This window comes from Eurytemora carolleeae, unplaced genomic scaffold (assembly GCF_000591075.1).
Source record: "Eurytemora carolleeae unplaced genomic scaffold, Eaff_2.0 scaffold630, whole genome shotgun sequence".
NCBI classification, from domain to species: Eukaryota; Metazoa; Arthropoda; class Copepoda; order Calanoida; family Temoridae; genus Eurytemora; species Eurytemora carolleeae.
In genome coordinates, this window is record NW_019396665.1 from 155,103 (window position 1) to 180,827 (window position 25,725).

The window sequence follows — 25,725 nt, forward strand, 5'->3', positions numbered from 1 at the left end:
TCCATGCCAGATAAATTCAAAAGTCGATTTTGTGGAAAAATTGCAATTGAAATGACAAATTTTTAGAAAAAGAAAACAACGATTTTTTTCACTTTTGTGTGCAGCTATAGATTTTTTAAAGATATTTTAATGGAGAGTCTCTTATAAACTACGCATCGACATTTCCTTAAAAACCCTTTTTTAAATCTATTTAATTAAACAAGACATTCGTATATATATATATATATATGTATGTTGCAGTTTTTTGTACAACCAGGTAAAGAAATTATGTACACTTTATGTACGTAAGGCAGAAGGGGTTGTGTTACACATTTGACTGTTATATAATTCGAATAGTATACACACCTCGTTTGTTTCAATATCAAAATATTTTAAGAACCTTTAAAATTCTTTCAAAATTTACAAAAAAACTTTTAATAAATAATAAAATTAAAATGGATTGTTCATCCATTCCGAATCCCTCCTGATGTCAAATTTGTTACGATTAGGAACGCTAAGTCTCAAAGATGTTCCTGAGACAACTTGAAATCCGGTTTTCATTGAACATTTTACATGGAACAAGTATTGAGTATTCGGATTCTCAGTAACGTATAAGATAAACTTCAAAAAACGTAGAATTTATATCTTCCACAATTTGCACTCTAGTATGCCGAGTCCATTAGCGCCTGATCCAATCAGGGTTCAGCCATGTGTTTTGTGTCTATTCCTAACCAATAGGAATTGCATGGCGGTAACGTCTATCTTTCTATCTAGCTCATTATCCAATTAGAGATACATCCTTATATCGGCGGGAACAGTAAATGGAAATATTTACTTCTACTGAAACTAAGGATCATGTGACTCCATTTAAAGTGGAACTTTTCCTATATAATGTAACGTAACTTTTAAACCTTGATTTGATCATAAATGTGAAAGATATCGTCAGTTTTCTACCATTAAAAGTGATTAGTTCTGTCAACTATTTACTCGACTGAAACCCAGGATCGAGTCGCTTTTAAAGAGAAACCACAATGAAAAATAAATAAAAATTCAAGTTTAGACAAAAACAAAGATATCTCAATTAGACTTGATCTTTCAAAGGTGTCCAGGATACCGTTGTGTATCGGACATGACAAAATAAAAATAGAGGGTTACTTGTAATTGCGTCTAAAGTCTTGCTGAAAAATATATATTGTCTAGATGGAAGTCTGATCATAAGAAGTATATCTGAATACATGGATAGAATAACATGCCAGGTAGATATTCTTTCTTCATTCATAATTCCTTGTTGATATGTTGATAGTTTCTCCGCCAAGGTCCTTCATCATGCAAGAATGAAATGGCGGGTCAGGTCATCATTTATCATTCTGGATCCCTGGCTGCATTTTTATGCTCGTCAAAACTGTTTTTAAAAGCATAGTGAAATGATTATTTCTCCTACCAACATGCATCTCTTTACATTTGCCAGAGTTAAACTTCATTGACAGATCATTAGACCCAAGGATGTAATGCAAGGAAAGTTATTTCAGAAGTGTACACATCTTTTGTACTGCAGTGTACTGTCTCTGGGTGGTAATGTAAACACAAGACGGATGTCAAAGCCTGACATGGGATCCATCTTTCACATAAAAAAATCAATGAAATATTCTTATTCTGGTCATAGGAAACTATTATGTGAATTATCAAAATTATCAAAATTTAATGTTTTTAACCTCCTCGGATACTAAACGAACACTGATGCATCTATTCTTGTTTACAAATTCCGCCGAAAAAGAACTGGTTTCAATGTTTACGCAGAGTATACACGACAGGCAATTAACTTTCCTTGCATTACACCCTTGATTAGACTAGTCACAGAGAGTATTTATATTAAACAATTCCATCGATTTTTTCGCAATCATCTTTAATGCTCCACCCTTATGGACTACCTTTTTTACAGTTTTCTTACCATTACATTACTAAATTAAACTACAAAATGTTGCCCATATATATATATATCAGTTGAAATGCAACAATCTTCTTATAACATTTTATTAAGTTGATTTGCTGTAGGTTGAAAATCAGTTTGGGGAGTAATCAGCTGTTGCTTTGTTTTAGGTTGAAAACCAGTTTGGCGAGTAATCTATTGCTTTGTTGTAGGTTGAAATCCAGTTTGGAGAGTTATCAGTTACTTAATTGTAGAAACCAGTTTGGAGAGTAATCACTTGCCTTGTAGATTGCAAACCAGTTTGGCGAGTAATCACTTTCCTTGTTGTAGGTTGAGAATGAGTTTGGCGAGGATAGAATTCATTATTCTATAGATATTGTAGCTGCCCCTAATGCTCCAACAATAAGGTAATTTTTCAAACTCAAAATCCAAAAAATATTTTTTTTAAATCGAATTATTTTGAAATTAAAATTGTTGAAAGTGTAACTTTGAAAAATTGGAATTCGAGATTTTCTAGAGTATAAACTAAACCAAAACAATTTTTGTAGTTTATAGGCATTGACTCTTTGCCACAAACTCAAATTTTCAAATCGTTATAAAGAATTTATAGTTTAAAATATCTAAGGTCTACTACTCTGGGTAGCAAAGATATAGGGAAATAATAGTTAATTGTAATTAGAATTAATTAATTCGGAATATTCGCAATATTGTGAAAAAGTTAAAAATTAAACTTAATGTTTAGGTTAGAGAGTAGTGACCTGGATTCTATAACAATTTCCTGGCATCTTCCTCATAATGGTGGAGCTCTCATTCAAGGTTTTTTAAACATATTAATTTTTTTAAAATTTTTATTTTAACAAAATTCTATAATTAGATTATATCAGCTGAAAGTATTTTGACATCTCTGTTTTTCTAAATTTCCATTTTTTCTTGTTGTTCGTGCATCAGCCATCATGTTACACTAAATCTGAAAAAGAAAAGATTTTTTCCCGACATCCCCTTGCCATTGCTGCAGAGTTTTTTTTTTGCCAATTTTATAACACTCATTTTAACTATTTACAACTACTTTACAGGGAAGTTAAGGGAATTCCACCAAATGTTCAATTTTCCGAAAAAGTGGTTGTACACAATCTTATCTCTTATGAAAATGTCCAATTTTTTTTTTGTAAACTTTGCAGAGCGGTTGATTATTTTACATAACTGTCCCAAGGAACGTTAACTACCTTAACTTCCCTCTGTTAGGGGAATCATAAACCATCAAAACCAGAAATCAAAACCGGGGTTTCAAAAGTTAAAGAGTACATCTTAACATGACACGCTGATTTTTAACTTCTGTCTTAGATATCGAATGCGTTTTAAAATAACCTTGGGTTTAGTAAACCCAGGAGTTTAGGCATTAATCTTGGTATTCACCATACTAAAGTTTTCAGCTCTGGTTATATATTAAACCTTTTTCAGGTTACTTTTTAAACTATAAGATGGTTGGATCTGACTGGACTGAAATATCCCTGGATTATGATCTTTTGACTTTTACGCTTCAAGATCTACCATGCGGGTCAACCTTCCTCGTCAATCTGGTGGCGCACAATATTGCAGGTAGACTTTCCTTCATTAGTTCAGGTAAACTTTCATAAATATTAAAAGGTAGACTTTTCTACAATATTACAGGTAGAATTTCCTTTAATATTACAGGTAGACTTTCCTACAATATTACAGGAAGACTTTCCTCCAAAATTACAGGTAGACTTTCCTCCAATATTACAGGTAGACTTTCCTCCAATATTATGGGTAGACTTTCCTCCAATATTACAGGTAGACTTTCCTACAATATTACAAGTAGACTTTCCTCCAATATTACAGGTAGACTTTTCTCCAATATTACAGGTAGACTTTCCTCCAATATTACAGGTAGACTTTCCTCCAATAATTGCATTTAGACTTTCCTTTATTTATTACAGGTAGGTAGAAATAGAAAGAAGGCATCTTAACTTGGTTCTAAAGTTTGCAGCAAGGATAAACTGCAAGGATGTCATACATTTTTTTTTTTTTTAAATTAGCCGAAATATAATTTTGAAGATGTACAAACAAGAAGAAAATGAAGAGAAAAAAATGTAGAAAAGTAAAAATATTTTTATCTGATATCATATAACTATTTAAAGAATTTAAAAAAAATAATTGAAATTTAAAAATAAAAATGCAAAAAAATTAATACAGGTAGACTTTAATCCAATAATTTTGTTGGTAACTCACATTGGGGTTATGGGTGGTTAAAATAGAAAAAATCTGCCAGAAAGTTTTTTTTGAAATTTTCGAAATCCATTAATGTTTTAATGTTTATAAAAAATTCTGCAAAGTGATGTGTATTTTTAAATTACGACGAAAAATGGCTACTAATAAAGCATAATTTAAACACTGAAATTGTTGCTAGGAGAGGAGCATAGTATTGTTAATGTAAGAGCCCGGTGGATTTAAGACCAGTAAATAACTTAAACAAAATCTCAAATGATTTTGCTTGACAAAGAATCGATTTTTCAATTATACGTTTAGAAAAAAAACTGTATTTTCAGTAAAAAAAAATTAGTTTTCAAACATTTGTTAGTTCAGTAATTGCTTCTTCAAGTTTTTGAACGAATGATCTGACCAATGCATAAAAAGTGAACGTCGTTAACGATTTCAAACTGTTTGGTACTATTTTTTTCGTTTGTTTTTAAAAAGCAATCTTTTCTTGAATTTTACTAAACAACCAATTTGATCGTTCATTCTTCTTTAATTTTTATGAACGACACCATCTTTCAAAAACAAATTTTGCTCGTTATGAAAATTGTTGGTCCTTAACAAAAAATGATCCCCATCTCTATTCTTGATTTTCCTAGGACGAAGTAAACCCAGCGCAACCCTGACTTCCTCGACCCAAGGTTCAGTTCCGGGAATACCGGATCTAAATAGTATGCTCTCAGGTACACCAACTATAAGTAGGCTTTAAATCCATGTAAGTAAATTATTAACAATTGTATCTGAAATGCATCAATGTCACTGTCTCGAGAAATTGATATAATAATGTATAGATGTATAATGTAAGATACCAAAACTCGATCATTTTTATGTGAGATGTGGTATAGGAATCAAAGTCAAAAACATATCGTATTAAGTAAATACGCAACTAATCTGAAAATGCCAATAACCTAGAGGTGCCTTAACAGCTTAGGTACGCTCAATTATAATTTGAATTTAATAATTTTTCATTTTCAATAGATATAATTGATAATATAGTTGTTACGTCTAAGCAGGACCAGAATTTCCACCAATGACAGTGCAGTATCTGGTCATGTGGTGGCTCCGTCAGTATCATGTGACCAGAATTTTCACCTATGGCCATTCTGTATCTGGTCACGTGGCTCCGTCGGCCATATCACATATATATGAGTTTCTGTATAACTTTGACATGGTTTTATATTAATTTTGCGAGACAAGAACATCAGATTGAACTTATATTGGTCGCGATATAAACTCCTAAAATTGTTAGACTTCAGCCTATTTTTGTTTTGTTTTTTATTCTAACTTCTTAAAAAGATTGTTATGGCAAAATGTTTACTGATTGCAAATCGAATGCAGTTTATTGTCAGATTGTCAATATTTCACTTACAGGAATGTAAACTAAACCCTAATAAAAACAATTGTGTGAAAAGAAATTGAGTCACATTTTCTAACCGCAAACCTGATTGAGTAAACCTTTGTTATTTCAAAGTAAAATTCATAGTTTTTAAATATTAATGGATATTGGGTTGCCATGATATATGGTGATTATAAAATCAGAGTTTGTGTCACAGACTCAATTCCTTTGAGACATCTTATATCTATTTTTGCAGTGTTTACTGTGAACCTAATTTGTAAAGTGGATGATTAGTTTTAAGAAATTATTCACCCTCTCCCCCCTACATCTTGGCGCCTACCAAGCTATCTATCAAGAATGTCTCGGCTTTGACAAATGTAACCTGGACCAAAAGAAAAAATATATAAAATAATCTGCCCCCCCCCCCATCCCTCCTCCTCTAAACAACAGACAATTATCCTTAAACCCCACTTCACGTCTATTAATCCCTTCTTCAACATGTTTAATCCCTTTGCTTTACACTTGAGCTTTATAAACCATTAGTGTAATGTATAATTGTATAATAAAATATTCTATTCTCTTTTTATATATTTTCTCTCTCTCTCACTGCAAACTAGACAGGAGTAGAACATTTCTAGTCCGACTTTGTGACATAGTAGCTCCTCTAGTTCTTATTTACGCAAAGTAGGAGAAAAGCAAGTTTATCCGGTTATATATTAGAAATATAGATAATTTTTAATATTCTCAAGAGCTATTTATAAAAGAAGTTATGGTCGAAAACATATCAGATTTCAAGCTCCAATACAATTTACTTTAGCTGGACGTTCTCTTTCTCTGTTAGTTTGATACCATTAAGCAAGAAAACAGCTGAACCAAATCTGTCCAATCTTTAAGTAACTTACTTTACATATAATAAGTAAGGACCATATAGAAGAGGAAATCTGAGGGGCAAGAAGCGCCCTGAAATTGCATTTTTTTGCACTATTAAAAACATTACGCAAAAAAGGACTCCCAAGCTAAAGAAAAGATTGGTCAACGAAACATAATTAATGATAAAAACAGGGGGCAAGAAGCGCCCTGAAATTTCATTTTTTTGCGCTATTAAAAACATTACGCAAAAAAGGACTCCAAAGCTAGAGAAAAGATTGGTGAACGAAACATAATTAATGATAAAAACAGGGGGCAAGAAGCGCCCTGAAATTTCATTTTTTTGCACTATTAAAAACATTACGCAAAAAAGGACTCCCAAGCAAGAGGAAAAACTGGTGAATGTAACATTATTAGCTATAAAACATGGCACAAGAAACGCCCTTCAAATTGCAATTTTTTCATGTGTAAAGTATAATGCAAAAATGACTATTATAGCTAAAGAAAAAGCTGGTGTACACAACATTATTAGTGATAAAAACATGGGGCAAAATCACCCTGAAATTGTATATTTTTTGCCATCTTCTCTCTCGGTCAGTAAATTGGAACTGTGCCATGTTTTATCTATTGAGGGAGAATAGTTCTGATGATTGAGGTTCAGATTCTTTATTTCTTATTCTTCTGTACTCCAGCATCAATCTCAACCAGAAAACAGTTAAAAGCAAAACTGTCCATTTCGCGAAATCTTAAGTTCTTATGTGCTGTACTGTAGTGTACAGTACTGTACTGTACAGTACAGTACAGTAGTGTGCAGTACGGTACAGTAGTGTACAAGACAGTACAGTAGTGTACAGTACACTACAGTACAGCACATAAGTAATATAAAAAATTTGGAACAAAAGTACACGGAAAAACCACAGTAAAAAGAAGCAATTTCAACCGATAAACTCAATTACATCCCTTTCATATATTTTTGATTATTTTATTTAATATTACTGATCTATGTACTGTACAGTGAACAGTACAAGTATTCTACTCCACCTGTACGGCTGGCCAGATGGAGGTTGTACTGTACATTACTTTGTTGTACAATACAGGGAACTTACACAGGACACTTGGAGGGTACTCTCTAGTAATATCAGGTAATTAAATAATAATAAATGCTTACGCGCTTAACAGGTATTTCGGAGAATGTCATGAAATGATCTGAGATACGATTAACAATAACACCAGCATCAAACTTAGAAGCATTAATATTAGTAAATATTTGATCAATCAGAGAGAAATTGGAATCAGTAAAATGGGTTGACTTTGTAATGACATTTAGAAAACCATTACCAAGAGCAGTTTCAAAAAATTCTTTAATTCTTGGACTATAAGGAATTTTCAGGAGGTCAAGATTACTGTCGGTTAGTATAAAAAAATCTGAATTTAAATTGGCTATAGCTGAGGTGAGGTTTGAAAAAATATCTAAAAACTCAATTAGTTGATTAGTTTGCGATAAAAACGGGTGGTTGCCCGGAGGCCTATAAAGAGAGATAAAGTTAATTTTCTTACCCGTAGGGTATTCAATTTCAATACAAAGAGATTCAAAACAATGCTCGGAAAAGATTGAGAATTGATCAATTATTATATATTTTAGACCTTGGCGTATAAAGAGACATATTTCGCCACCCTTATAATTAGATCTGAATTTGCCAACAAGTTTTTGGAACCCCGTAAGAGTAAACAATTCAGGATAAGGAACCTGCCAAGTCTCTTGGATGGCAATTAAATCAAAAAAAGTATTCAGATTTTCCAACTCATATATGTAATCACTAAATTCACCGAAATTGGCCGAGAGGCTTCTAATATTAAAGTTCAGAATTAAAGAACCTTTATGGTTCGAGTATTTCTCCCCAAAACTAACAGAGTCATAATAAGAACAATTAAGATCAATATGATCATAAGGATTATCTTTCAGGTTCAAACTATTGTCAGTAAAACTAAAATCATTTGAAAGGTTTGCAGTGAGACTATATTTCCTATCATCGTTTAATGAGCTAAGCAATAAATCATCACTAATCATAATTAAATCCTGGTAAAAACGTCAATCCGCCACCACCAATCACTCCCGTCGTCCAGGAAACTGAAAAAAAAAGAATAAAAGTGAGGCATATAAAAAAATTAATGTTTAGGAATGGTTTGAAGTGAAACTGATGGCTGCAACAATAAAAAAGCATACACAAGAATGAGATTGTTAAACCAAAATCAATTCAGTAAAGGACTAAGCAAAAGAATAAACATTTGTCTTTTAACAAAGTAAAAGAGTAAAAAAGTTAGGAAATAACGAACAGAAAGATAACATAAATAGATGGGTAATGAATTGGGAATTTAATAAGAGATGAGAGTATAAAAACATTACGTACTAGAATTCAAGGTTTGTAATCGGCCATGAAACCTGAAAACTGGGAACTGTTGCTAAGACGCTCCTGGATCAAGGAACTGCTGACCAACAAACAAAGAACCTTGCCCTGGTGCTGCTGCTGTGTAGATACTGCACCTAAGAGCTGCTACTAAGAACACGGAGAACCCTGTAGCTGCTGCTGCTTGAGAACTATACTGAAACTAGGAGCCGCTACTAAGAACACAGAGAACCCTGTAGTTGCTGCTGCTTGAGAACTATACTGAACCTAGAAGCTGCTACTAAGAACACGGAGAACCCTCTAGCTGCTGCTGCTTTAGAACTATGGAGCTACTGCTTCCAAACATAGGATCAAGAATAGCTACTAGTAAACTAAGAAGAAAAATGGAACCAGGATCAGCTGCGGTAAAATATGGAGCAGGGATAAAAAGGATCTATAGAGCAAGAAGCTGAAGGTGGACAACGGAGGAAGGGAGCTGGAGAGACGCAATATAGAGGGTGGCGGTTGGGAGCAAGGATTCACTACATCCCTGGTGACAAGGGACCACTAGGTGTAGAGAAGGGAATGACAGCTGTCATGATCTTCTCAGGATTTGACTTCCTTATGAATTTACATCGACCTCCGACAGACCAGGCTCTGAGAACTGATTCATCATCTTGCATGGATTTCAACAATTTGAAATTATGNTGCTGAAGAAGATGTCCTTATATCAGATTTATCTCCATCAACTCGTTATATTCTTCAACTAACTGCTCAAAACACTGCTGGAAACAGGTTTGTTTGTTTACATCTAAACGTACTGCAGAATTAGAAAAATGTTTGTACTCTAGGCTTGTGACCGGGCATGTAGCAACATTAACATTGACCGGTCATACTCTCCCTCCCTGGTCATCAACTACTCAACAGACTATTACAGACCAGGTGGGCATGTGCTTGATTGATTTATTTATTAATTTGATTGATAGAGTAATGGATATCTTGATTGATTGATTAATTGATTAAATAATGAATTGATTAATTGATTGATTGGTTGATTAATTGATTGATTGGTTAATTGATTGATTAATTTATTAGTTGATTAATTGAATGATTAACATATTGATTCATTGATAAATTGATTGATTGATTCATTAATGAATGTATTAATAGAATTATAAATTTATTAATTGATTAATTGATTAATTGATTAGCCAATTGATTTATTCATTGTATTTAGGTTGATGGTTCTATTCTCCTTTCTATATACTAATTGATTGATTGATTTATTGATTATCCGTAGGTCGATGGTTCCCTGCCTATGCCAATAATTCTATCTATTATAATTGTCTCCACTTCCCTTCTCCTCTCAATATACTGATTTATTGATTTATAGATTGATTAATTTATTGATAGTGTTTGAATTGATGGCTTCTTGGCTATATAAACATTACTCTATATTATAACTGTCGCTACTGTCCTTCTCCTTTATATTGGCTGATTGATTGGTGTTTTGATTGATTGATTAATTGAGTATTTAGATTGATGGCTTCCTGGCTATACCAAAAATTCTCTCTGTTATAATTGTCGGTACTTCCATTCTCCTCTCTATATACTGATTGATTAATTGATTGATTGATTGATTATCCTTAGGTCGATGGTTCCCTGGCTATACCAATAATTCTCTCAATTATAATTGTCTCTACTGCCCTTCTCCTCTCAATATACTGCTTTAAGAGGTAGAGTGTTTAATATGTTAAAATGTTTACAGGACCCTTTTTAAAAAAAAAGTGATTTATGACAGTACCTGACGAGCTCTATCTAACTATTTTTAAACATGTTTAATTCTGAAAATTTTATCAATTCAGCTTATTTAAGAAAATTAATTATACAATCTTTTTTCTCCTTGCTCCGAAAAGGTTTAAAAGTTTCGGACTCTGTCACTCTGTAAATGGAGAGCCACATGTAAATTGCTCCCCCAGTCCCTTTAAACTGAAAACTTTATAAGGTTGAAAAATTAAAAATTACTGTAACCCCCCTCCCCCGGCCCCCCTTCTCCTTCCTTTCCCTTGGTCTGTAAGAGGTAACCAGCTGGTTTAGTAACATGAGTTTCAAAGATGATGTTGCGTAGATGACCGCTCAGCCAGCAGTATAAAAGGAAATATTGAACCAGGATTACAGGATTAACAGGATTGTTTAATTTGATGTTAGATACTTTCCCAACGAATTTTTCCCAAGTGGCAACTTCCCATGGGGGTATTTTCCCAAGTGGCAACTGTCCTAGCCGCATCGCTCGCCCCCACCCCCAGTATGTTCTAGCCGCGGCGCTCTGCCCGCTAGACCATTCTATCCACAGTGCTCGCCCCCATGGCAGCATGCGGTGCCTCACAGGGCCATTGCACCTAACCTTTGGGAAGTTGCAGCTTGGGAAATTGCACATTTGGGAAGTTGCCTCTTGGGAAATTGCACATTTGGGAAGTTGCCACTTGGGAAATTGCACATTTGGGAAGTTGTTGCTTGGGAAATTGCACATTTGGGAAGTTGCTGCTTGGGAAATTGGACATTTGGGAATTTTCCACTTGGGAAATTGTTACTTGGGAAAATGCCTTTGGAAAAGTACCTAATACCTCTAATTTGGTATGTTCCATGGAGTTGCACAGAGTTCCCCTGAATTCATTAAACCAAGTCAGATGGAAAATTGTTCTAAGATTTATTGTTACAAAAACACGATTGATATGTTACCGTTTTCTAAATACAACAAAAGTTTTAAGGCTGCTTTGCGCCCCTGTTTCTTTAAAAGTCGCCATTTGTAATCGTTCTCAAATTTTCGCGAAACTTTATGTTTTAATTTGTAATTTTCAAAAATTTTAGATGTCAAAATTTTTGTTACGGTCCGTAAAGTGGCCTAGGGGTCATGTGCGTTTGGGCCTGATCGGTTCAGCCGTTTTGACGTTTATTAAATACAGCTTAACAGACAAAAAAAAAAAAAAAAAAAAAAGCATGAATAGATAACAATTTCTAGCTACGTCTTATGATATAGGATTTATGATAAATGAGTTTCAAAACATTTTTTAGAATTAATAAAAAGCATAGGACCTGTGTTTTTCTGTGTGCAGAAATTCTTCATAAACTGAATTCAAATAAACATGGTTCAACTAATTAAGTCTTTGTATTTTTATTGGCCTTTTACAGAGTGCAATTTACATTTAAATAAAAAATTATGGAATCGGCGTTTATAATTCTTTCAGTCAAAGGCTTTTCGCAAGTCTGTAATTCAACGTTTTTCAAATTCAATCAAAACCTTCAAAATTGTAAACTATAGTTATTTCTGGGGATAGGGGGGGAGCATACCGAGTTAAATGTAAGGAACGATAGACAATTGTTTAGGTTAATTATTCAGGTTACTTTCCTGTACTTTAGTATAAAGATATTGTGAATACATATAAAAGATATGAATATATAATCTCTGAAGAAAAGGTTTCCATTAACTACACAAAGATGCCCATTTATGAATATCTGAGTTCAACCAAGGTAGTAATGCAAGGAAACTTATTTCAGAGGTGTGCGCTTTTTGTGTACTGCAGTGTACTGTCTTTGGGTGGAAAAGTAAACACAAGACGGATTCTACAGCTTGACATGGAATCCATTTTCACAAAAATAATCAATGAAATATTCTGGTCATAGGAAACTATTATGTGAATTATCAAAATTATCAAAATTAAATGCTTTAATTCTACTCGGATACTAGACGAACACTGATTCATCTATCCTTGTTCACAAATTCCGCCCAGAGAGAACTGGTTTCAAATCAATATTTACGCTGAGTATACACAACCGCAATCAACTTTTCCTTGCATCAGTACCTTGAGTCCACCAATCTTTATAAACTAACAAACAATTTATGTATAACGATGTCTATCTATTTTAAACCCAGAATTGAAAATTGGACTTGTTTAATAAAATTTGATGAAACTATAAGTGTTCTTTATCATACTTACTCACTTCAACGTGAATTACATAATAAACGTGCTATAAAGTAATCATCTTGCTATAAAGTTAAATTATCTGTACATAGCACATATACTATAAAGTTTTGATTAGTTCCCAGATTTTCTCCAAAAAATTTATGATATTTCCAATATATTTTTTTTTCAATTGAAATGAAAATAAAATTGAAATAAACTTTATATTCTGACTTCTGCTTTGTTTCAAAGCTTATTTGATTTAAAAGAGCCTTTGAAATAAGACAAGTACACAAAATTACAACACTATTATTTTGGCACGACGTGCTATAAAATATTTGGATTCAAATGTTCTCTATATCTCGAAGGTTCTCGCGAGAGTCCTAAGTTTTTTTGATAATTCTTAAGAAACTGCTTTTTATTTTTAATTCAAGTTAAATTAATAGCCCTGAAATATGCAGGCCAACATTAATATAAGGAAATAAATAGATAAATTCTGTGAAATCGTCTTTAAAGTTTCATCCTTTATGGGTAGGGTTACCCATAACATAACATGATCAATTTTTATTTTTTTATTATTCTATCTAAAAGTATTTTTTTATTATTTTAGACGACAGTTTGTTTCCTATCCTGGGTATACACCAACACTGAACCAGTATTCAGTTAAATCATTATCTGATATACCAACAGGTACAGTACAGTTTATGTACAGTACACATACAATATACCCACAGGTTCAGTACAGTTCATGTACAGTACATACACAATATACCCACAGGTACAGTACAGTTTATGTACAGTACATATACAATATACCCACAGGTACAGTACAGTTCATGTACAGTACATATACAATATACCCACAGGTACAGTACAGTTTATGTACAGTACACATACAATATACCAACAGGTACAGTACAGTTTATGTATAGTACATATACAATATACCAACAGCTACAATACAGTTTATGTACAGTACACATACAATATACCAACAGGTACAGTACAGTTTATGTACAGTACACATACAATATACCAACATGTACAGTACAGTTTATGTACAGTACATATACAATTTACCAACAGGTACGGTACAGTTTATGTATAGTACATATACAATATACCAACAGGTACAGTACAGTTTATGTACAGTACATATACAATATACCAACAGGTACAATACAGTTTATGTACAGTACATATACAATATACCAACAGCTACAATACAGTTTATGTACAGCACATATACAATATATCCACGGGTACAGTACAGTTTATGTACAAAACATATACAATATACCAAAAGGTGTCATACAGTTTATGTACAGTACATATACAATATACCCACGGGTACAGTACAGTTTATGTACAGTACATATACAATATACTAACAGGTACAATACAGTTTATGTACACTATATGTACAGGTACAGTACATATACCGTTCATATCGGAATGTTTAAAGGGATTGCAGTCATATTTTCATATTCATATTCAATAATGTTGAAGATATTGCCGTTTTTTAAGCTTCTTTAGGTTTTCAAGAAGAATTTGATTGATAGTTTATAGCTTTGAACTAAAACAAAATAAAGCCTTGTATTTCTTTAATAACACATCTGCAATTGTATATTTTGTGGGAACAAGAGTTTCTATTTATAAAATTTACATTAAACATACGGGGTTACGCAGTACGCACAAAGGATGATACTACTGGAGAGTGTACTGTATGAAAATTACATTCTCAGACATTAGTGGTTTCTTGAACTTGTCTCCTTCTTTGTCAAAGGAGTCAGTGTATATTTTAAAGTTATGTTCAAGGTGTACAATGAAATTGAACCTTCAGATCATAAAATTTATAGAGTTACTGGTCGTCAGTAAAATTTCATCCTTTACAGGTAACCCTGTCCGTAGGTGTTTACTGGAGTGTACATCATCTTATGGCAATGAATTGTATATATATATTATATATGTATGGATACACATTTTTACGGAACAGTACAAATGTATTTACATAAAGGAATTGAGTCTTTGACACAAACTCAAATATTCTAATGCAACCTGATGATGTAAACCTTTGATATTTCAACATAGATTATTTGATCTAACAGAATTTATAGTTTAAAATATCTAAGGTCTACGACATTGGGTTGCAATTAAGACATATGGATTAGAGAATCGAAGTTTGTGTCAAAGATTCAATTCCTGTGGTTCAGAAAATGAATAATACTCCTCTATTCAGGAAATGTACATGTGTATATTCCTCTATTCAGGAACTATACATGTGTATACTCCTCTATTCAGGAAATGTACATGTGTATACCCCACTAACGATACAAAGAATAAGGAAGGCTGAATCCAATCAGAGAATAGATGCAAGTACAGGTAACAATTGATCAGACTTTACACTTGAATGACTTGGAAGCTGGAAACCTGTTTAGATCAACTAAAGCACATAGTAATGTTCATTCCAAATATTTCCCTTTTTAAACAATGCCAAATATGAACACTCTTAAAAAATATGTGCAAAAATATGTGTAAAAATATGTGCAAAAATATGTGCAAAAATATGTGCAAAAATATGTGCAAAAATATGTGCAAAAATATGTGCAAAAATATGTGCAAAAATATGTGCAAAAATGTGTGCAAAAATATGTGCAAAAAACTAATTAAAAACTAGCAACTCAGCAAGATCTTCAAATTATCGTCATGTAAAGCAACATTTTTAGATCAAACCTGAATTACTCATATCACTGAGCCTAAGTCAAGCATCTCTCAGATTATTTATAACTAAACTTTGTATAAGAATAAGGATTATTTCTGAGAATTAGAAATGTTCTAATCATTAAATGTTTTTATGTTGGACTTATTTATAATTTTTTTATTAAATATCTTATGTTCCTTTAGGAACCCCGTACAATGCTGTGCCATATGCCGTGTACAGATCTCCAAATGTACAGCCACCCGACAAGGAAATACAATAACTTTTTAACCACATAATTTCATGGTGCTTTTCTTAAATTTAATCTATTGTCCAACTGAGTTTTAGCCACAAATTCTGATTTTCAAATCCCTATATCTTTGCAACCTGATGGTGTTAACCTTTGATATTTCAAACAATTATTATTTGATCTAAAATTATTCATAGTTTGAAATATCTAAGGTCTCTGACATTGAAATGCATTGGGATAAGAAAATCAGAGTGTGACAAAAACTCGATTAATTTCTTGTACTTACATAAGGATGTATATATTACTTGATGTGGTTTTATTTAAACTTATAAAAGGAAAAACTATAATATAAAACGAATTGTAAATAAAAAAATCATATTTATAAAACATAAAATGTTTTATCAGAGCTGTGAACTTTTGTTTTTGATAATCCTAAATCTTGATATCGACAGTGTGAACTTTTGATTTTAGTTATCCCTTCAAAGTACAATTAGAAATTAGATAAAGATTAGATAATCTGCAGATTATCTAAATATAGAGATCAAGCATTGATCTCCAGATATTCACCATACAAGAGTTCCCAGCTCAGGAGTCAACTCATGTGAGTTAATGCAAACTTACCAGAAAATTTAATGAAAACAATGCTTTAATTTAACTTTAGTTTTATCAGACTGAAATATTGTATTCCTGGAACTAGGATGTTGATTATTCATCTCCTCTTTTCCAAACTTTTGGTCGGACCCTTGATTCGACCAAATCTCTGATCAGGACCCCTGACTCGTCTCAAACTTTTATAAGAACTCCAGACTCCATTCAGTCGTTTGTTCGGACCCCTGATACAACTAAAACATTGCTGTCTAGACCTAATAGTGTTCACTTGGCGGGGTTTAATTTAAACAACATCAGGGGCCCTACAGACCCAATTAGTTTAGGTGAGTGATAAAACAAATATCCTTACATCAGGGGCCCTACAGACCCATTTAGTTTAGATGAGTAATAATACAAATATCCTTACATCAGGGGCCCTACAGACCCAATTCGTTTAGGTGAGTGATAAAACAAATATCCTTACATCAGGGGCCCAACAGACCCAATTAGTTTAGGTGAGTAATAATACAAATATCCTTACATCAGGGGCCCTACAGACCCAATTAGTTTAGGTGAGTGATAAAACAAATATCCTTACATCAGGGGCCCTACAGACCCAATTAGTTTAGGTGAGTAATAATACAAATATCCTTACATCAGGGGCCCTACAAACCCAATTAGTTTAGGTGAGTGATAAAACAAATATCCTTACTTCAGGGGCCCTACAGACCCAATTCGTTTAGGTGAGTGATAAAACAAATATCCTTACATCAGGGGCCCAACAGACCCAATTAGTTTAGATGAATAATAATACAAATATCCTTACATCAGGGCCCTACAGACCCAATTAGTTTAGATGATTAATAATACAAATATCCTTACATCAGGGGCCCTACAGACCCAATTAGTTTGGCATTTGCCATATTCTGTTGTGCGCGGGTGCCCTGTGGAGTTCCGGGGCGGAGAGAGGGGGATTGAATTTTGTAGATCCAGAAAAATAATATCTGTGGGATGCCTGCGTAGAAACTGGCAGCTGGTTGGGTCTTAAATATAAGACATGTGGCCTCAGCGCTCGGCCCCCTAGCCTGTCCTAGCCGCAGCGCTGGCCCAGAAAGTGTCTTAACCTAACCTAACCCTAACCCTAAATACTAATTTGATTATTTTTCTGGATCTACAAAATTCAGTCCCCCTCTCTCTGTTTTGGAGTTTTGCGGGGCATTTGCGCACAACAGAGAATGGCAAATCCCTATTAGTTTAGGTGAGTAATAATACAAGTATTCTTAAAGAGACTTTCCTTGTTAGTGCACCCTTTCCTTCAAAGAGTGCACATAAGATGTACATCTGCAGGATTGATAATCAGACAATGCGGTATATAAAGTGTACTGTTGTGAATCGGGCATGCCATTCTATAAATAAAGGATCACTACCAACTACGCTTTAAATTTACACTTTAACTAAGACAAAATAATTTCACAGACATGGTGTCCCAAAAAATGGCAAACTTCAAACAGTTAATACTTCCTTTATTTTAGTGATAACAACCTCTTTTTGGTTTTCGCAAATGTTAAAACGATTCAAAAATGTACAAATTTTAAAAGTTGAACCAAGTTGAGTCCTACAATGTCTTAAGTTCCGTTTTTTGGACACCCTGTAAGTTGCAAATGTTTAAAAACACACTAGAGACTTTAAAGCTTTGGTTGACCAGCACTGCAAGATATATCCAACATCTTCTCTTTGAAAATTTTTTTATTTTTAATGGTAAAGTGATTTTTTTTTATTTCTGCAGTGAAGTAAATTGTCAGAATTAAACACTTTCCAATCTAGAAAACACCGATATCTTCCAAAATAGTAATGAGATAAAGGTTTAAATTGAGTTTGCCTATCTTTAACTTAACGATCGCTTTAATGTCAACCACAGTCCATTTAAGATCAATTCTGGTTTTTTTCATTTTTTTAAAACATATACTTTATATCCTCACTTTGGCATCCTTTAATCGATAATATAGTGTTAAATAATTTAGTTTTGAATCTAGAAATAATTTTTATTATATATATACATTAAGATGTAATCTCTGCTTGTTTGTTTGTTTGTCCGATCATAACTCAGGAACCCCTGGACTGATTTGCCTCAAATTTTGATTGGAGACTCGGGAGACCCACGGGAATGTTCTTAGTCTGGATGCTAAGCTATGTGGGTCCAAAAATAGCTCCAATCGTAAAGTTCAACGATGGTACTAACTATGACTCCCCTGGGCCAAGCTGGATTCCCAAGCTAGTTATATTATTTAAATAATAAAAATAATAATTTTAGAGATCAGCAGCATATCCCGGCAACTGCATCCTACTCATACTCAAACCCTTGGCAGGAATACGCAGAGGTTAAATTCATTTATTCATTCATTTATTTCATTTACTTACTTGATCATCCACAAATTCATCCCAATTTTAATTTTATTCTTTGATAACTTTCCCATATAGCTTATCTTTTAATTCAAAATCCTAAATTCTTGAATTTAAATACCAAAAAGATGTTTTACTTACCATAGTTCCCAAAGGAATCGAGTCTTTGCCACAAACTCTGATTTTCTAATCCTTATACATATCTATACAACATAACGTCGGAAACTTTGAATATTTCAAACCATGAATACTGTTAAGTTAGATTCAATTTTCTACGTTTAAAATATCAAAATGTTTCACCATCTGGTTGCAAAGATATAGGGATTCGAAAATTTGATTTTGTGAAAAAGGATTCCAATTTGTAAAAATCTAAAACTCCAGATTCTCCATGTGTTCTGAGACAGATTCTACGGAAGAGAATACGTTGAACAAATTTGCTACCCTTAGACGATCCAGGAGATATAGCAGTAGAGAAGGTAAAACAAAACTAGCTTCTCATTCTTAAGGATTACTGATAATGAAAAAAAAATCGAAATATATTTCCTTCTTTGAAATTGTGAATTCTACACTTTTAATCAATTCGAAATTTTACACAACAGAAAAATATATATATGCATGGGATGGGGTGCCTCTGAAAAAATTGCATTTACGCTTTTTATCCAACTTTTATTATTCTAAAAAGTAATCCTAGTAGGTTTAATGCCTAATAATGGGGGTCTTTGAAAAACATTTTTCTCTAAAATGCCGTTTTAACCTTAAAAGTAGGTTTTAAATTCGAAAATGTGCTCGGTCTTTGTTTTTAAATATTTTCAAAAAAATTATAATTTTATTTTAACATTTTAACCCTATTCCTGCTGGGGGGGGGGTCAATTAGACCCCCCCCTGTAGTTTTTTTTACATAACTCAAAAAGTATTGGTCTGATGCTGTTGAAATTTTCTGACTTTTCCTACATACCCAAAGCCCTCCCTTTAGGCCTAAAACCGGGCTTTAATACTAACTGCCTGAGTCCTCAGGCACACTGCCTGAATGACTGCTTTTTCCTGTAACAAACTAAATCTTTGTTTTAACCCAATTCCACTTGTCAGATTTTGATAAAATTTAGCTGTTTGGAAAGCCTTTGACAAAAGGAAACGAATTGCACAAGTTTTGCGAAAAAAAATTGCAAATTTGTTGCAAACAACCTATCAAAGGAAATTTGCACATTTTTAGTTTTTTTTATTAAAAATCAGTTTATTTAAAATTTTGCAAAATTTTTTGCATATTTAAAATGGCATGGTCAAGGGCTTTTCAAAAATGTATAATTTTTCATTCTTTGGACAAATTTTTTTTGCAAACATTTTTACTATATATCTGGATTTTGCCATGAAAAATTAAATTTTTGCAAATTTGCAAATTTTTTTGCAGATTCTAAAAGTAGAGCACAAGAGCTTTCCAATGATGTATCATTTGTCATATTTGGACATCAAACATGGGATTTAGAGGAGGGGGGGTCAAATTGACCCCCCCCCGCATATCCTGGTTTTCAAGTACCCCAGCAGAGATAGGGTTAAACAACAGAAAAGAATAAATTGTTAATTTTAAATGATTGAGGATTTTTAAGAATGATAAAAAGAGTTGTTTGAATTTTTTTTTAAACCCTAGGAAAAGAGACCAAGTACATTTTTCAATATTGGGCATACTTTGGAGGTTAAAACGGCATTTAAGGAGCAACATTTTTTACCCAGTACCCACCCATTTTTGACATTGTACCTACTAGAAAAACTCCCTGTATATACAGTAGTTTTGCCCCCCCCCCCCCCTGGGGCTCAAAACTATCGGTCGAATCAGAACTTCAGAGAGGAATAACAGTATAACATATAGTCCTTGAATTGGGACTACATGTAGGCTACAGTAGAAATATTTAGATAGATAGATAGATAGATAGATAGATAGATAGATAGATAGATAGATAGATAGATAGATAGATAGATAGATAGATAGATAGATAGATAGATAGATAGATAGATAGATAGAAAAAGGTAAAGTGTGTTAAGAATATAAATTCTGTGCTAGTCTGATACAAAAACATAAAAGTTATTTTACTGAAAATACAAATATTTCTAAATATACAGTACAGCTTACAGAGTAAATATATAAACATAAACCCACACACACCTTATACATTTGATATTTTTTTCTTTAAAAATATAAAATTGCAATAATAAAAATGTGTAAGACTAGGCATGAGTTATGTACAAAACTTGAAATAGAAAAATTTGCTCGGGTCAATTGTTTTAAATTCGATCTAAGGAACAGACCGGCTATGTAAGGTAGTTGAACTGAGTATGAGTATTCAAACTTTGACAATTGGATCTTGATTTAAAATATCAAAAATCAAAAGTGAAAAGTGAAAAACATCAGGTTCAGAAATTGTGATAATCAGAAAATTGAAAATTGAATAAAAGCTTAATTTAGTTTAATTGGAATGTAAAGTAATTTCAAGTGACCCTCCATGTAAAGATTGCAATGCCCAATTCACAACAGATAAAGGTTGCCATCATTATATATACGCTCACAATCCCTTTCAGTATAGAAAGTGACATCTTTTATTTTAACTAAATTTAGTTTAACTTTCTTTGAAAATAAATTATGGAAAATAATTGGAAATAAATAAATAATTGGAAGAATCACTTAAGCACCATATTATATAACTATATATATATATATATATATATTATATAATTATTAATTTGAAGCAATCATTGATTAGTAATACATATTTTTGATTCCTGGTTCTATCCAATAAACGTCAAACGCTCAATTATCAAGTTGATACTAAACTAACAATCATCACATTTAACACATATTGATCTTGCTTACAAGATGCAATTCTGATTCAGGTTTTCTATTTAAGATTTCGTTTATATTTTGTGAGCTGCAACATTTATTAATCTTTAAGATAAGCAGTGACGTCATATGAGGGTTTAGAGTGTCCATCTAACCTTATTATACAACCTTGCTCATAGAGCAAACAATTTCTAAAGTATGAAAAAACCATACTTTAGAAATAGAAATAGTCAAAATAATAAAAAAAGTAAACAAATAGAAATAAATTTAAATTTCAAATTGTTTCAGCTTCTGACCTGTTATCTGACTCTAGCACAGAATCTGCAGTTGAGATTATCAAACAGCAAGCCAGGCTTACAAGGAGAAATAAACGATCTAAACAGGCAAGGTTAGTTCTATATCAATATCAATATCAATATCAATATCAATATCAATATCAATATCAATATCAATATCAATATCAATATCAATATCAATATCTATATCAATATCAATATCAATATCAATATCAATATCAATATCAATATTCAATTAATGCATTACTGAAAAGGAGAGCTGATTTATTATCTGCATGTAAATCAGAACAAAATTATTAAATTTACAATTTGCATTGTATATTAACCTTAATTATGTTTTGTTTTTGGCTAAACATCATACATTATTATTCTGTAAAAGTATATTATTGTATTATTATCAATATCTGAAATTTTGCACAACTTTAAATCTTTGATATCTTTAATTTGTTAATATCAACAATTTAGTTATATCTATATAATTAGGCTCTTAGCTCATAAATATATGCTTGTATATATATATGTGTTTATGTTAGCTTAGCTATAGCTGGACAAACCGCTGAACTAAATTGATTGACATTTTTTGAGGGAACCATGTGTGCCTGGGGGTAACATAGGCTAATAAATTCTTTTTTAAAATAATTTTTTTAATTCAATTTTTTTATTTCCATGGGCAACGCCGGGCACTTGGATTGTTATTTATATATAATATTTTATGTTTATCTACAATTTTTATATTTTTACCTTTAACTTTTTTATATTTATTCTTATTTTTATTTATTGATTAATTGATATATTTATTGATTGATGATTGATTGATTGATTGATTGATTTACTGATTAATTGATTGATTAGGAGATGCAGATCCCAGTCTTCCCTGGAGGATATGGATAATCAAATATCAACATTTACCAGGCTATCAACAGACAGCAGGTTCTTAACATTTGTTATGTCTCTTTATGGAAAAAGTTCCTTGGAAGGCTTGTACCTTAAAAATGAAACAATGCATGAAAAATCAATTGATTGATTTTCTTTAACTCTTTTAACTTTTCTAAATTTCGTGGGTGTAAAAAAAGCTCAATGTTCTTCTACTAGAGATGGGCGTGTACGCTTTTTTCAATCATTCATTCATTGTTTTTTAAAGACAAATTTAGTTTTTTTTAGTTTTTTAATCGTTAAGAATTTTTAATTTATAAGGATTTTAAAGAATTTATGAGAATTTTAAAGAATTTATAAGAATTTTAAAGAATTTTTGAGAACCCTTTGCATACGTTTCTCTGTTTTAAATATATTTAAATGCTATTAGTTCATTTAAATTATTTTATCATCATTTCATGATTATTTCTACATTTTGAAAACAAAAAATTCAATCCGATGTTTCTGTTACCAGATTGTAACGCAACCTCCCCTGCAACCCCCCTCCCCCTCGTTTACAAAACTGTCTATTTCTTGTCCAACAAAATTAATATTTTGGTCCTTAGAAAACAGCTTTTTAAATTCAAAATTATCTTGGTAAAAATATCAGAAAAAATTTACAAATATACTTAATTGCCTCACACATTTTTTCAGCTTCATTTAAAAGCTAAAATAGAAACTAAGGGACATGAAAAAAATGATTTCTAAGAAATATAGAACGATAGAATTTAAATTCATTTGTGGAGGGCTTTTTAAATAGTTAATAATACGCCCCCCCCCCCAGGAAGAGATAATAGTTTTCAAAATTGATTATTTAAATATTTGTCAATTTATTAATTTCCCTATTTGGCCGCCCACGCTTTATCCCTGTGACAGAATGTTATTTGATTTGAATTTCAATAAACCAATAAATTATAAATGTGACATTTGATTAATTGATTGCATTGGATTCTAGACTACTCTGCAATGAAATCAATGGAAATAAAACATATCAAACTTATCCAACTTCAATCAATACTTTTTAATTAAAAAGGGACTGTAAGCTTAATTTCAAGTGATCCTCTATGCAAAGATGACAACACCCGATTCACAATGGTACCCTTGAAAGCTTTGTCTCATCAAGTAGGAATTATATATCCATGGTTTTCTTCCTTAAAAATGTTTATTTTCATCTGCGGTTTCTCTGTGAACGTGACTTTCGCATTTCTTGCTCATTAGAAGCAATGGAGAAATATCTGAATTTAACACTTTTCAAATCAGAAAAAAAACGTTTTCTTTCACATTTTAGATCAGATTACGGTTGGTAGGCTACTGCTGGGATTCAGGCATTGACATCTTTGAAAGGAGGGCAACTTGAAACTACGCTTACAGTCCCTTTAAAGGGAGAGTTCGTAAAAAAATAAAGGGGGTTAAGTTGATTCACTTTAGCACAAGTACAATTATAAAGATACCTCATATAAAAGATATAAAAGATGTGAAACTATTTAAGGTAGAACTAATATCGGTTCTGATGCTACAGACTACAGTGGGACATTAAAAATGTGGAAATGGAAGACGACATTTCAGTTTTTGAGGTGGAAATATTGTCTTTCAGTCTCAATGGACTATATAGAATTATAACTTGAGTCGAACAGTCGTCTTCCTATTTCATAGTTGTAGGGGTCCCACAGCACAGTGAATAACCTGTATTGCAAAATTTAATCTTGTTTTAGACATGTCAAATGTAGAAGTCGTCTTTAAACGTCAAAAATTTTTAACAATTATGCCGTTTTTGCGTTTGATATTAGAAAGCCACAGACAAAGCCATGAACATTTTATGAAAAGCATCATTAACCTTAAGCTAAATTAGAACTAATAAAAATTTAATCCCCCGATTCGATGATTAACCCGAAGGCGTAGCCCAAGGGTTTATCATTGAATCCATTTTAGTAAAATTTATCATTTATAATTATAAAAATTATATTCGTTCATTTCAGGGAACTCACTGAACCTGAATGTGATCGTGATATAACCGAGTTTACTACCCTGCAAGCTCAAATCAGAAATCAACTCGAGAAAATCCGTGAACAAGACATTGTAAAACCCGCGGGAATTTCCCACCAAAACAGTTGGAACACCGCCAACCAGAGACATCTAGAGGAGAAATTTGTAATTAAAGTTTAGCACTAGTTGATAAAAACAAATTCAATTCCATTCCAAATGATTTTAAAGGGCCCGACCACTTTTTTGGATAATTTCATGGTAAACTTAAAAGCCAAATAGCTATTCATTGGTATTAGTCTTACTATTCAAAGATAACTATGGCCAGAGAAATAGCCGATTTATCGTTTAGAATTCCAGCGCAAAGGTATGATTATGACACCTTTGCATAGACACTATGTAAACGTTTTATCAGTAACAATAGCCCAATAAAATCTCAAATTATCATATTATAATAAAACATAAAAACTTTTTATCTTAGAATTAGCAAGAAATAACGTGTATCGTGTTCAAACATGATTTAACACCTTTACACAAAGACGACCTTCTCTCTTCGTCAAACCGGTTTCTAGATTCCAACTCGGGGATTCCTAGGGATTGCTGGGAAAACGTTTCAATTCGTCAAATGTTTAAATTAAGTTATATTTTGAAAATAGGCAATTACTTTAAAAAGATTAAAGATATTTACAATTAACTATTAGAATAGTTACTACAGTTTAATTTAATATTTGAAAATTTTTAAAAATCCATGACTATGACAAAAAGCATAAAATAGTTTAAATGCAAAAAATCGGCTTTTTCTCCGGACACAGTTGTCCTCAAAAAGTAAGACTAATACCAAATTGCTAATATGCTAATTAGTTTACCCTCAAATTACCCAAATATGTGAACGGTTCCTTTAAGACTTATATGAATATTGCATGAAAATGACTTGCCAAACAGAAGTTTAGAATAGTTTCTGAATTTACCATTGCCAATGGGTCAGTATTTTATTGTAATTTTGTTAATATTAATAAACAGGTTTACCTAGGAAGGATTGTAATTACGA

At 32.2% G+C, this 25,725-nt stretch overlaps 1 protein-coding gene across 1 annotated transcript; it reads left to right on the plus strand.

Moving 5' to 3' along the window:
- Positions 1 to 244: 244 nt before the first annotated feature.
- LOC111707096 (Down syndrome cell adhesion molecule-like protein 1) lies at positions 245 to 25,361 on the plus strand. Its single transcript, XM_023480095.1, has 20 exons — positions 245 to 256; positions 1,180 to 1,235; positions 2,237 to 2,313; positions 2,649 to 2,722; positions 3,365 to 3,502; positions 4,780 to 4,863; positions 7,399 to 7,525; positions 7,629 to 7,631; positions 9,476 to 9,562; positions 9,619 to 9,709; positions 10,418 to 10,503; positions 13,337 to 13,416; positions 15,028 to 15,108; positions 15,631 to 15,695; positions 16,372 to 16,606; positions 18,574 to 18,640; positions 19,044 to 19,138; positions 21,778 to 21,877; positions 22,638 to 22,715; positions 24,674 to 25,361. The coding sequence occupies exons 2-20, from the start codon at positions 1,215 to 1,217 to the stop codon at positions 24,858 to 24,860; spliced, it is 1,776 nt and encodes a 591-aa protein (XP_023335863.1). The 5' UTR covers positions 245 to 256; positions 1,180 to 1,214; the 3' UTR covers positions 24,861 to 25,361.
- The last annotated feature ends 364 nt before the right edge of the window (positions 25,362 to 25,725 follow it).